The sequence below is a fragment of the Chanodichthys erythropterus genome, chromosome 10 (genome assembly GCF_024489055.1).
Source record: "Chanodichthys erythropterus isolate Z2021 chromosome 10, ASM2448905v1, whole genome shotgun sequence".
In the NCBI taxonomy this organism is placed as follows: Eukaryota; Metazoa; Chordata; class Actinopteri; order Cypriniformes; family Xenocyprididae; genus Chanodichthys; species Chanodichthys erythropterus.
Window position 1 is genome coordinate 36,611,393 of NC_090230.1, and position 14,806 is coordinate 36,626,198.

Here is a 14,806-nt window from a genome sequence, read left to right on the forward strand (position 1 = left end):
AATTATGTAATTATTAATTATGATTATTTGTATTTGATGAAATTCTATGCTGTTTATATACTTTTAGAAGTTAAATACTTTTAGAACGTCACATTGCTTGAAATTTTGTTCAAAAGAAGGTTTATTTGACACATTGGCAATGTCTGATATTTTTTTCCTCGTCTTATTCTTGAGAAAACTAGACACGTTTTGTACTATGAGCGCTGTTTCTGTTATGAAAAAATAAGCTGTTTAACACTGAACAGACTGAAAGATGCAAATAGACCCAAAGTAAGCTTTTTCATGATTTTTATTCCAACATTTCTGTCAGACTATTTTTTTTCCTTTCCTGAGCATGTTTGACCCCCAAAGTCTGGTTCCTTTGACTGGTGTTATCGCTCCGTACTGTGTCTTGGCCCTCTTGAAGAGGTGGGCTCGGGCGCAGTACGCATGTAGTGTGAACACTTACCGTGCCCTAGCATGGAACAGCTTCTACTCTTGTGTGTGCTACTGTCACCATTACGACAGCAAACATCTGCTATTACTACTTGGAGAAAACACTTTTCAATTAATTCAAGTACATTTTATATTTTACCGACTAGTCGACTTTAGTCGCTGGTCGCTGGCCATGGCCTATAGACAGGCCCAGATTAAGAACACGTTGGGCCCTGGGGCTATAGCAACACTAAGGGCCCCCTTTCATATGATTGCCATGCCACAGTGTCTTGTACCACAAGATTTTTTTTTTTTATTATTATTATTTTTATTTTTATATTTTTTTACAAATTTCATTTTATCAAATCATTTTACATAAGCACACTAACTATTCCATGCTATTTAACATATTTTAAAATTGTATTGCATATATTGCTGACACAATAATTCTTTCCTCTGATTAACACAAAATAAACTATTTTGAAGAATGTGGGTAACCAAACAGTTGATGGTCCCCAGTGATTTCCACATTATATATATTTTTTTCCTACTATGGAAATGAATGGGGACCAGCAACTGTTTGGTTACCCACATTCTTCAAAATATTTTCTTTTGTGTTCAACAGAAGAAAGAAACTCATTCAGGTTTAAAACAACTTGAAAGTGAGTATGTGATGACAGGATTTTAATTTTTGGGGTGAACTATCCCTTTAAGGACAAGGGTCCGCATGCTAAGTATTAGGATGCTGTCACTTTAAGACCTGCACGCGTCCGATTTTCTCAACTCACTTCAGACATAACCAACTGTGTTTATGTAAACCTTTTGTGTATTTGACAGTATTATAGCGCAATCAGACGAGAAAGATGAAGTCCAGTAGTCAGGTGCTGTTTGACAGGCTTGTGTGCACGCTTTGGGTGTATGGGGTCAGAAAAAGCGCATCTCAGAACAGCACACGAATGGCATGTTTAACCGGCAGGGCTTTAAAGCACATGCAAATAACTTTTGTGATAGCGAATAAGTGCAGTGTCCCGTGAGTAACTCTACCGCTGTGTTAACATGTGATGTGAATGTGTCGAGGTCGAGATGTACGGATGCGGCACCAGAACTGCAACTGATAAAATGTGCTTCAAAGGCAGATAATGGAGACAAGTCACACGACATTGGTGTTCGTCAAAAAACTGTAGGAAAGTTAATTCGGGATTTTTACACGGGTGATGATGATGAGAGAAAAACACTGACATTCTGAATTCAAACGGCAATAAAGTCAATCGACTCGTCCCTGTAAATGATGAAAACACCTTACGTTTTAATGAGAAACAATTACTATCCGAATTACTATAGGGCTTAACTCGTAATAAAAATAATAACTTGATGCAGCTGCTATCTCACCTTTTTCAACGTGTAAAGCACGCAGAACGGCGACGGTGTCGGTGGGTGAAATTGTGAGCTGTCGCTGTACGTGGGGTCTTCCACTGGCTCGGATGTTTTATGTGAACCGAAGCAGTTAGTTAGTTTTGTAATTTTTGCTGTAAGATTAGCATCCCTTTTCTCCCTTTCAAGCTTATTTTTCCTTTTTTGCGCACCACTATCACTTTTTTTAATCATTTTGAACACCAGCGAGGCTGAACAAGCAATAAAGGCCAATTTTCTAGTCTACATGCGATACGATAGCATAATGCAAAGAGGCATTTCCCGATGTCATGTCGCGAATTGTAAAGTGATTTTGATTGGACGGTGATTTATCAGTCAGGCACATTTTCCAATCTGAATTCTCAGTATTGATTGGACGCAAGCAAAACAGCTTATTGTACAAGTTAATTGCTGTTCTAAATTGCGCTGCTATATTATGCACACACAGACAGTAGCGCGCAGATCGCGCACGCTCACGGAATCATTCAGTATGCAGAAATGTATTGTCAGCACTGTTCTGTGATTTATCAGTAAAATAGCTTAGAAACTGAAAAGTTCTAGTGTATATTTCTTAGTAACTAAAACCCACAGCTTCACTATTTGTACAGAGAAGCTGCCAGGTAGTTAGGTAGGTTAATGACATCATCATCGACTATATTTAGGTTTTTTACTGGTCAGGTTCTCACCTTTATTAATGAACTGGAATTATAATTTTTTGGAGTAAAACTGCAAATTCTGTCTCTGTAAAAAAGCTGCTTCTGTAATAATCTGATACGTGCAGCACAATCAAGTGAAAATTGCTATGTGGCTTAATTGATAAATCTATTAAACAAAAAGTTGCACTGCAAATGACGTAAGCGTGCTCTAGCCCCGAAGGTTAAGTGCAATATGAGTGCAGGCCAGCAGGTGAGTGGGGAGGAGGGATAATCGCACCAGGGTACGGTACAAGGCAATCGTGCCTGGTGTGAGTACGCCCTTAAAGCCCTACACATTCACAGGAGTAGAAACGTAATTTTAAAATAAGATTTAGTTAATGCAAAAACTGGCTTATATGCAATTTACATGTTTGCATACAATTTGTGAGTGTTGATTATTACATCTAAAAATAAATAGCAACTGGATTTAGGGCTCTGTTGTTAATTGTAACGATTTAATTTTATAGCAAAAAGTAAGTTTAGTTTTTAAACTCCTGCTGTACAGAACTGTCAATTTTGCATACCATTACACCCCTAATACATACATCATCCAGTTCCTCATGGCATGCTTTGAATATTTAAATTGTAGGTGGGTTTAATGCAGTATAATCAAACCTCACATTTCATTGGTTGTCCCTGTTTTCTGTACATTATTAAATTAGAGTTGAGTCAGTAAAGGAAGGCAGTAAGTCTAACTGACAGCTTGAACATTACACCACAGCTACAAAGCGGTATTTTGATGAAGAACGGGTCAGGCTACATATGAGGATATAATCAGTTGTGAAAATGTTTTATATGAGTATATAATGGATGAGGACAAAAGTCAAGAAATCCAGTATTGCTTTCCAAACAACAGTTTGTCATGTTTCAGAGAAATCAAACCAAAGTCAAAGTGGAATACGTCATTTTGTACATTTTCATTTCTTTATTATCAATCTTCACTGTGTTTCTGAACCTGCTGGTGATCATCTCCATCTCTCACTTCAAGCAGCTTCACACTCCAACCAACCTGCTCATTCTCTCTCTGGCTGTGGCCGACCTGATTGTGGGACTGATTGTTACACCATTTATGGGCATCACATTCATAGAATCATGCTGGTACTTTGGAGAGACATTTTGTTCTCTATATTTATTCATTGATTTTATGGTTGTTTCAGCATCTCTGGGTAATTTAGTCTTTATATCTGTTGATCGTTACATTGCTGTGAGTGACCCTTTGAGATACACAGTGAGGGTCACAACTGATAAAGTTGTTTTTTGCATTATTACAAACTGGCTGTGTTCAAGCATATATTCTGTTATTATCTTGTACAATACTATGTTCTACACAGAGATACACGGAAAGTGTTACGGCGAATGTACAGTTGCTTTTAAATTCGAACATGTTATCACAGACCTCATAGTCACTTTTGTCACACCTTCTTCTGTAGTCATGTCTATATATGTGAAAATCTTCTGTGTTGCAAAGCATCAGGCCAAGGTTGTAAATTCTGTCACAGGTGTCAGCAGGTCACAAAGAAAGGCAGCAAAAACTTTGGGTATTGTTGTAATGGTTTACTTTATGTGTTGGATACCATACTATATAGTCACTCTTATTGAAGGAAATAAGTCAACAGTTCAATTTAATGTTACATGCTGGATTTTGTACATGAATTCCTGTATGAATCCCCTTATCTATGCTCTGTTTTATAAATGGTTCCGATTATCAGCTAAACACATTGTGACTCTAAAAATATGTAAACCATCTTCAGAATACTTTAGCCTTTTCCCAGAGGATAAATAATTAAGGAATATGTTTTTAAGAATAATTTTAAAAGAGTTTGTAAGGATTTTGCTTAAAGAGTTACTGATCTAGTCTTTATTGTTTTCTTGTACAGTATTCATTACTTTGCATTTGAGCAAGCAAGTTAAGGTTAAAAGCTCCCTGATGAAAATACATACATAATATTCATAGAACCCCAGCAAATAGGACTTGTTTCTTCTTACATCAAGATTTTAAGTTATGTTTAAAAAATGTGTATGGTGTGCATTTCTTTTTTTTTTTTTTTTTACCTCTTAGTAGTTCACTTGATCTTAAATGGTACCAAAATACAAGTACAAATACATTATATATCATCTCAATGTGAAGTTAGAATTTATAATAAGTTCTTTATAATGATTATATTAGAAAAAATAGGTTTAACGGTTTTCAACTACCCACATACTTGTGTACAAATGTTTGTTTAGTTTAACAAAGTTAATGTAATCAAACAATGGGCCAGACTTATGCAAAAGTGGAAAAACATCAGTAAAAATAAATTAAAGTACATGTCAAATTAAATCATTTAAATTGGGTCAATAGATTGAAACACAATACCTCAAGTGTACATAAAGAATAAACAAATCTAAATTGAAGTAATAACTGTATACAGATCTGGTAGAAAGTGTTTTTGTGCAGAAACAGTTGCACATTCTTTGCCTTGGCATTAGCAGTGTGTCATGACAGGTTATGTATTGCTAAAAGCACTATAAAACCTATAGCCCCAAAGTAAACTCTGTTTTCTGTCTGAATTTTCTTTCTTATATTCTTGAGAAAACTGAACATGATTTGTACTGTGATGAACACTCTGTCAAAAAAGCATAAAAAATTACATAACATACTGCACAACTCAGTTAGCTCCATTTTTGTTTGATATTTCTGTTTAAATTTCTGTATGCATTTTTTTTTAGAATTTTCTTTAATGATTTTCATGTAGATATCTATAAACAATGAAAATGTTTAACGAGCCATGTATGTATGTATTAGTTCTTATTCTTCTGTTTCCTCTAAAGTCTGATTTATACTTCTACATCAGACCTACCCCAGGGCCTCTTCATCGTAGGCTATGTGGCTGTTTTCATTTATACTTCTGCATCATTGTCTGCGTCGACTTGCAACATGCAGACCACTAGTAGGCAGTGTCCGCGGTTATGTTGAGTATCAAGACAAAAGCTGAAGAAGCAGCAGTTTGTCAGGTAACAGAGATTGTATTATTATAGGGAGATAAGAGTGTCTGTATCTCTTACCACTCAAGAAAGCGTAACGGCTAACTTAATCACGTACGACACTTCTCAGCCTATTGCTTAATGGCCTCTGGTCTCCTTTTTACTGGCAGTCTTTACCGCAGCGTTAGCATTAGCCATTAAACTTTTTTGGCTAATGGTTGCAGGCTTGTCATCTAGTGGCTTTGTCATGTATGTTGTCAGAGAAGCTTAAGCAGTGATGGTGGCAAATAGGCAACAACTTTTGTTGCAGTTTGATGGCGCGTGTCCTCTGAAACAGCGTTTCTTCATTCCCATGGAAGTTGAAAATGCTCGCTCTTCTCCGCTTGGTCCGTGCCAGTTTTTTGACCTGAGGGAGGGGTTCTAGCAGACCAATCACAGCACTTCCAGACCATGAAGAATTGATGCGTTGTTACATTTTTTGGAGAGGCGCATGTCAGGCTATGCTATTCATAGTTTTTAGTCACGTGACTGTTGCGGAGCCCTGGAGGGCAAAACAGCCATGTAACTGCACCACAAGCCTGTCAATTTTCCATCTTAAAAACAAAAATATGTGAACAAGATGCAAGTTTTGGGCAGATTTGATCCATATACAGCACCTGCGGTGATTTCAATCACCAGTTTTTAGCAGTTTTTATAAAAGCTAACTTAAAAAACACTAGGGTGGGTTGCACCAATAAGGATTAAATTAAACAAAGTTTAACACTAATCAAGGATTAGTTGTGTTGCACCACTTAATTTTAAACACAGAATAACTACACAGAAAGACTGTTAGAATGAAAGGGCTGATCAAGCAGCATAGGCAGAGGGTGAAACGATGCCAGGCTAAAGAATCCTTAGTGCAACCCACCCTTAAAGTGTCTTAATTTACTAAAACAGTAAGATCAAATTCAGTTTAACCCTTTTTGATGATGCATACTATAAACAGGCGAGCAGATGAGCCCAGAATATGAACGTAACACATTTTTTTAATAATGGTTTTTGATGGGGAAAAAAACGCTTAACAAGAAACCTCGTGTTGCATTAACATGTTCATTTGTTTGCCTGTACAAAGTATGCATAATCAATAAGGTGTATATTGAACTTGGTCTTTTTACTGTCATACAACATTAGATCTTACTAAAACCTGGTAAAAATGACTGGTGGGCAATGGAGGAAAGCCTTGTTTTGCCCTCTAGGTGGGCGTTCCTTTAAGGGTGTGACGTCACGTGAAAACTATGAATAGGCTACGTGTGCTACACACAGCCTACACTGTAGATACAGCCCACATAACACTGTGTAAAACAGTTGGCACACTACTTTTCAAACATTCATGGCACAAATTTTGGGCTCTCCCCAGCATGTTGGTGGAAACATGTTCAATTTATTTACAGTTCCATCTACTAGAGCCTTAGCACTCCATCAGCACTATTGAGCTTCCTGTACAAGCCCACCAGGGTTTGTCTGGATTGCATAGCCAAGTTCCCCCTGCTGTAAGATGCCATAACTACAACAATTGGAGGCAAAAAGTTCTTGCTTTAGCTTCACTATTTGTACAGAGAAGCTGCCAGGTAGAATTAATTCACATACAGTCGCTCTCTCACTAATGCATTCATATAAATTTAAGCTTTACTAGGCTTCTTTATATGTATCTGATATAGAACAATTAGAAATCTCTGAGAAATATAATGACCCAAAGACAAAAGAACTGATAAAAATAAGCTGTTATGTAGGAGCAATATTTGTGGGCAGTGTCATAAGCCGTGCACAAGGCAACCCGTGTTCCAGTCACAGCTTGAGATTCAGACTTCGGGCTCGTTCACACAGAATGCATTTTTTCTTTCAAAAATGCAAGACACGACAGTGGAATGTGGGAAAAAAATGCATTGTCTCGAGACGTGTTTTTTTTTTTTTTAAGTTGAATGATTTCAACTTGAGTGACACATTTTTAGAATGCCATGCGCGAGACATTGCAAAAGACGCAAGATGCGAGCACAACAGTCAAAGCAGGTTCCCTTTCGTGGGAACTATCGACGCTACGTCAGTGACGTGATGGGAATCCTCTGCATTTTTGTGTTCGTGAAGCACTATTGTATCCAACCAATGAGAGAACGTGACGTCAGAGGCGGGCGACGTCGCGGACCGGAACCTATAAAGCATGCCCAGAAACAAAGAACGCTAGCTTCTGTTGTCTTCAGTAAGCGCTATTTGTATCTTGTCTGTCTTATTTACTGTTGTCTGTCTACCATCTCGCCAGAAAGTGATCTCTTTGTCTGAGGACAAGAGTTTCTAAACAAGTGAAATAAGACACATAATAGACATATATATATATATATATATATATATATATATATATATATATATATATATATATATATATATATATATATATATAAAATGACGGAGAAAGGCCAGCGTTTCACTAAGTGTGCACCTCCTTGTCCGCGATTCATCGTGGAGGGAGATAGACACGAGATGTGTGTGAAATGCCTGGGAGTTGAGCACGCACAGGCAGCTCTTGAGGGGGCTGTCTGTGTGCACTGTGAGCGGCTCACTCTCAGGGCGCTGCGCTCACGCCGGGCGCTCTTTGAGGAGGGCGCCGCAGCGAGTGTTCCCCGCGGATCTGGTCCCGCTGCTGCCGAGGCACAGCGAAGGCTGCACTCGTGGGGTTCACAAATGGATCTAGCAGAGGGGGGAGAGACGGGCTCTGCCTTATCGCTTCCCTTACCTGCTAGATCTAGTGTCTCTCCTTTGGTGGTGGAAGCACGCGCTGCGTCCCCGCAAAGGGAGGCACCGACACTGAATATATCTTCCTCCGAGGAGGTTGATGTTGAAGGTGTCGAGGGTGGTGATGAGGGACCGTCATCCTCATCTCCAGCCCATGAGGAGCTTATGGAGGTAGTGACCCGGGCAGTAGAAAAACTGAAAATAAGCTGGCCCGCGGAGGAAAGCGTTCCAAAAATAAAAAGCAAGTTAGATGAACGCTTCCTCCCAGCTAGGTCACTACCCCAGCGTCGGGGACTGCCGTTCTTTCCCGACCTCCACACCGAGGTGTCGAGGTAGTGGAATAGACCCGTGCAGTACCGTGTCTTCAGCCCACAAACGACAATGTACAGTAATATCACGGGGCTGAAGCAACACGGTTATGGGGCGATGCCTCGGGTTGAGGAGACGCTTGCGAGCTATCTCTCGCCCGAGTCTGCATCGTCCCTGAAATCCCCGACTTTGCCCACCAAACCACTAAAACAAACATCGAGTTTGGTGGGCAAGGCTTATTCGGCAGCGGGTCAGGCTGCGGCATGTCTGCACACAATGTCTATACTGCAGGCATACCAAGCTGATCTGCTGGGGGAGATTGAGGAGACTGGGGAAGCTACTTTCGAAACAATTCAGGAGTTGAGAAAAGCCGCAGATTTAGCTCTCCGTGCCACCAAGGAGACGGCCAAGTCAGTAGGCTGTTCTATGGCAGCCATGGTGGCCACGGAGAGACATCTGTGGCTCAGTCTCGCAGATATTAAAGATAAGGACAAACATATCCTTATGGATGCGCCGCTTTCCTCCGAGGGCCTGTTCGGTGACGCAGTTGCTACTGTCGTCGACAGGTTCGAGGAGGCGAAAAAACAGAAAGCGGCGTTCCAAAGATTCCTTCCCCGGAAATCTCATCCCCCTGAGGCTGCTGGGCGGGAGCAGCCTCAGCCGATAGCCGGCTCCTCGGGATACAGGTCCCAGCAGAAAGCTAGTGTGGCCGCCCGTGCTCCCTCACGGAAAGCTTGGGGACCGGTGCGCGCTGTATAGCAGAAGCCTTCTGGGGGTAGGGCGGATCTGAGGACCGTCATTATTTCCCGGAAGGCTTCCCAAAAGAAATCCTGACGGTCATGGGTCAGGGTTTCTGAGGGCAGTCCCCTCCGAAGGGGTTCGACGATTAACATCTATCGTTCCCCATCGGTACCCTCAGGGGGCTGTTCTGCCAACCCTGCCACCCAGTGTGCGACAGGGCGCAGCAGTCCCCGTCGATCCTTCGAGGAGGGTCGGCCAGCACATGATTCGCTTATCTGCCGGTGCGCCGTGCCAGATAAACGAGCCAAGTGCTCAAAAAACACCAGAGACCAGTCTCGAGAGGCTGGTTCCCTTAGTAGAATTTTTGGGGGAATGGAAACTTCTTCCGAATATTTCGAAATGGGTGCTGCTCATGGTAGAACAGGGTTACAGAATTCAGTTCGGTTCTCGTCCGCCCAGGTTCAGTGGAGTGATTCACACAGTGGTAGCTCCAGAGCAGTCTCTGGTAATGGAACAGGAGGTTACGACGCTTTTGCAAAAAGGGGCTATAGAACGGGTTCCCTCTCCCAGCAAAATGTCGGGCTTTTACAGCCACTACTTCATTGTTCCAAAGAAGGATGGGGGGTTGCGTCCGATCATAGATCTTCGTATACTAAATCGATCTGTAAAGAGGTTGAAGTTCAAGATGCTTACACTCAAACAGATTATTCCACAGATCAGATCCGAAGACTGGTTTGTGGCGATAGATCTAAAGGACGCATATTTTCACATTTCCATCCATCCTTCTCACAGGAAGTTCCTCAGGTTTGCTTTCGGGGGCGAAGCATACCAATACAAGGTTCTTCCCTTCGGCCTATCACTATCACCCCGCACGTTCACGAAGTGCGTGGATGCAGCCTTGGCGCGGCGGTGCCTTCGTGCTCTGGTCATGTGGAAAAAGCCTTGGTTCCTGTCCCAGGGACCCGTGTTGGGAACTTCATGTCGTCGCGTAATGCTTACGACAGATGCGTCCCTCACGGGCTGGGGAGCGATCATGAGTGGTCGCTCAGCTCAAGGTCACTGGGAGGTACACCAGCTCTCCTGGCACATAAATCGGCTGGAGATGCTGGCAGTGTTTCAGGCTCTGAAGCACTTCCTCCCCGACCTGAGGGGCCACCATGTGTTGGTTCAGACAGACAACACTACGGTGGTCTCCTACATAAATCACCAAGGGGGACTGCGGTCTCGGCCACTATGCAAACTGGTCAGTCACATCCTCCTGTGGACCCAGGGGAAATTACTCTCGCTAAAGGCGGCGTATATTCCGGGGTATTTGAATATGGGGGCGGACGCTCTGTCGAGGCAGAGCGCGAGTCCGGGGGAATGGAAGCTTCACTCAGAGGTAGTGGAGCTCATATGGAAAACATTCGGTCGAGCGGAAGTCGATCTCTTTGCCACAGAGGAGTCAACTCAATGCCCTCTGTGGTACTCTCTGAGGCACCCAGCTCCTCTGGGGTTGGATGCCATGATACAGACGTGGCCGAGGTGACATCTGTATGCTTTTCCCCCAGTCTCTCTGCTCCCGGGAGTTCTGGACAAAGTCCGTCAGGAAGGGGTAGACCTGATATTGGTGGCTCCTTTCTGGCCAACAAGAATATGGTTTGCGGACCTAGTATCGCTTCTTCACGGCTCTCCTCTGGAGCTTCCAGTCAGACAGGATCTCCTGTCCCAAGCGGGCGGCATGATTTTACATCCCCGTCCAGAAATGTGGAAACTGTGGGCCTGGCCCCTGAGGGGGCAAGGCTCATAGAATCTAGTCTCCCAACTGAGGTTGTGGAGACCATCCTTCAGTCCAGAGCTCCATCTACAAGGAAGCTTTATATGTATAAGTGGAAGGTTTTCGCTACATGGTGTAGCCATCATAGGGTGGACCCGGTCCACTCATCTGTCAGCTATGTGCTTCAATTCCTCCAAGAAAAGCTTTCAGAAGGCTTAACTCACTCCACATTAAAAGTGTATGTGGCTGCTATTTCAGCCTATCATGTTCCTATGGGTGGTGTCTCGGTAGGTCGAGACCCCTTAGTTGTTCGCTTCCTTCGTGGCGCACTGAGGCTGAGGCCTTCAGTACGCCCAAAATCTCTGACCTGGGACTTAGCCATCGTGTTACAAGGGTTGGCTGAGGCGCCCTTTGAACCTTTGGAAGATGTGTCAGAAAAAATGCTCACATTGAAGACTGTGTTTTTACTGGCCATCTCATCCTTGAAAAGGATAGGTGACCTTCAAGCTCTTTCGGTTTCACCATCATGTTTAGACTTTGCACCAGGCATGGTTAAGGCCTTTCTACATACAAGGCCTGGTTACATTCCTAAGGTCCCCACTAGGGTCCAAGGTCCTATCGTTTTGGAGGCTTTTTATCCCCCTCCGTTTACTAATCCGGATCAGGAAAAACTTAATCTGCTGTGTCCTGTGAGGGCATTGGACGCTTATGTTCACAGAGCTGCCCTGTGGAGAAAATCAGACCAACTATTTGTATGTTATGGGTCCCCGAGTCGAGGGGGCCCAGCGTCTAAGCAGAGGATGAGTAAATGGGTGGTTGAGGCCATCTCATTGTCGTATAAAGCCCTGGGGCGTCCATGCCCCTTGGATGTTAGGGCACACTCAACTAGAGGTATGGCTGCTTCAAGAGCTCACATGTCAGGAGTTTCCTTGGCGGATATTTGTGGCGCTGCTGGATGGTCATCCCAGCACACCTTCATCAGATTTTATAATCTTAATGTGAGTAGTACTCCGGGTGCTTTGGTGTTACAAGATAGCAGCCAGGCACTCGGAGGCACGGCGTAGTGGGGACAGCATTCCCATCACGTCACTGACGTAGCGTCGGTAGTTCCCACGAAAGGGAACGTCTTGGGTTACGAGTGTAACCCTTGTTCCCTGAGTAAGGGAACGAGACGCTACGTCACGTTGCCGTACCTCCAGCATGCCTGGAGCGCTTATTTCAGACATATCACAGAAGCTAGCGTTCTTTGTTTCTGGGCATGCTTTATAGGTTCCGATCCGCGACGTCGCCCGCCTCTGACGTCACGTTCTCTCATTGGTTGAATACAATAGTGCTTCACGAACACAAAAATGCAGAGGATTCCCATCACGTCACTGACGTAGCGTCTCGTTCCCTTACTCAGGGAACAAGGGTTACACTCGTAACCCAAGACGTTCTGTGTGAACAGCTCCTTATTTGTTCATTAATGACGTCATCATTGACTATATTTAGGTTTATAACTGGTCAGGTTCTCACCTTATTGATGAACTGGAATTTAAATTTTTTTTTAGTAAAACTGCAAATTCTGTCTCTGTAAAAAAGCTGCCTTCATAATAATCTTCTGATACGTGCAGCACAATCAAGTGAAAATTGCTGTGCGACCTAAAAGCCCTTAAAGCCTTACACATTCACAGGAGTAGAAATGTAATTTTATAATAAGATTATATTAGCATTTACATGTTTGCATACAAGTGAGTGTTGATTATTATATCTAAAAATAAATAGCAACTGAATTTAGGGCTCTGTTGTTAATTGTAACCTTTAATATTATAGCAATAAGTAAGTTTTTTAACTCCTGCTGTACTGAACCGTCATTTTTGTGTACCGTTAATACACATAATACACCCCTAATACACATATCATCCAGTTCCTCATAGCATGCTTTGAATATTTAAATTGTAGGTGGGTTTAATGTAGTATAATCAGACCTCACATTTAATTGGTTGTCCCTGTTTTCTGTACATTATTAAATTAGAGTTGAGTCAGTAAAGGCAGTAAGTCTAACTGACAGCTTGAACATTACACCACAGCTTCAAAGTGATCTTTTGATGAAGAACGGGGTGCACAGGATCAGGCTACATATGAGGATATAATCAGTTGTGAAAATGTTTGACATGAGTATGATGGAGGAGGACAAAAGTCAAGAAATCCAGTATTGCTTTCCAAACAACAGTCTGTCATGTTTCAGAGAAATCAAACCTGAAGTGGAATACGTCATTTTGTACATTTTCATTTCTTTATTATCAATCTTCACTGTGTTTCTGAACCTGCTGGTGATCATCTCCATCTCTCACTTCAAGCAGCTTCACACTCCAACCAACCTTCTCATTCTCTCTCTGGCTGTGGCCGACCTGATTGTGGGACTGATTGTTATTCCATTTATGGGCATCACATTCATAGAATCATGCTGGTACTTTGGAGAGACATTTTGTTCTCTATTTTTATTCATTGCTTTTATGGTTGTTTCAGCATCTCTTGGTAATTTAGTCTTTATATCTGTTGATCGTTACATTGCTGTGAGTGACCCTTTGAGATACACAGTGAGAGTCACAACTGATAAAGTTGTTTTTTGCATTATTACGAACTGGCTGTGTTCAAGCATATATTCTGTCATTATCTTATACAATACTATGTTCTACCCAGAGACACACGACACGTGTTACGGCGAATGTACAGTTGCTTTTAAATTCGAACATGTTGTCACAGACCTCATAGTCACTTTTGTCACACCTTCTTCTGTAGTCATGTCTATATATGTGAAAATCTTTTGTGTTGCGAAACATCAGGCCAAGGTTGTAAATTCTGTCACAGGTGTCAGCAGGTCACAAAGAAAGGCAGCAAAAACTTTGGGTATTGTTGTAATGGTTTACTTTATGTGTTGGATACCATACTATATAGTCACTCTTATTGAAGGAAATAAGTCAACAGTTCAATTTAATGTTACATGCTGGATTTTGTACATGAATTCCTGTATGAATCCCCTTATCTATGCTCTGTTTTATAAATGGTTCAGATTATCAGCTAAACACATTGTGACTCTAAAAATATGTAAACCATCTTCAGAATACTTTAGCCTTTTTCCAGAGGATAAATAATTAAGGAATACTTTTTGAAGCATAATTTTAAAAGAGTTTGTAAGAATTTTGGTTAAAGAGTTACTGACATATTCCTTATTGTTTTCTTGTACAGTATTCATTACTTTGCATTTGAAGATATTTTATGTTGTACATCAACAAATTAAGGTTAAAAGCTCTCTGATGAAAATACATACATAATATTCATAGATCCACATAGATCCGTCAAAATGGTACAAATACATTATGTATCGTCTCAATGTGAAGTTATAGAATCTTTTTAAGTCTTTATAATGATTATATTTAAAAAAATTATGTTTAATATAGTTTTGAAAGTAGTATAGCATGTCACAGTTTGACATTTCATCAACTATCCACATACTTGTGTACAAATGTTTGTTTAGTTCAACAAAGTTAATGTAATTGGGCCAGACTTCAAAAGTGGAAAAACATCAGTAAGAATAAATTAAAGTACAGATCGAATTAAATAATTTAAATGGGGTCAATACATAGAAACACAACACCTCAAGTGTATATAAAGAATAAACAAATCTAAATTGAAGTAATAACTGTATACAGACCTGATAGGAAGTGTTTTTGTGCAGAAAATTTTGCACATTCTAAGTTTTGTACTGTTAAAA

General features: G+C 41.4%; 1 protein-coding gene and 1 pseudogene across 1 annotated transcript; both read left to right on the forward strand.

Annotated features, from left to right (window-relative positions):
* Positions 1 to 2,712: 2,712 nt before the first annotated feature.
* On the forward strand, positions 2,713 to 4,302 carry LOC137028297 (trace amine-associated receptor 13c-like; annotated as a pseudogene).
* Positions 4,303 to 13,196: 8,894 nt separating this feature from the next.
* Positions 13,197 to 14,186, forward strand: LOC137029486 (trace amine-associated receptor 13c-like). Its single transcript, XM_067399099.1, has one exon. The coding sequence runs from the start codon at positions 13,197 to 13,199 to the stop codon at positions 14,184 to 14,186; it is 990 nt and encodes a 329-aa protein (XP_067255200.1).
* The last annotated feature ends 620 nt before the right edge of the window (positions 14,187 to 14,806 follow it).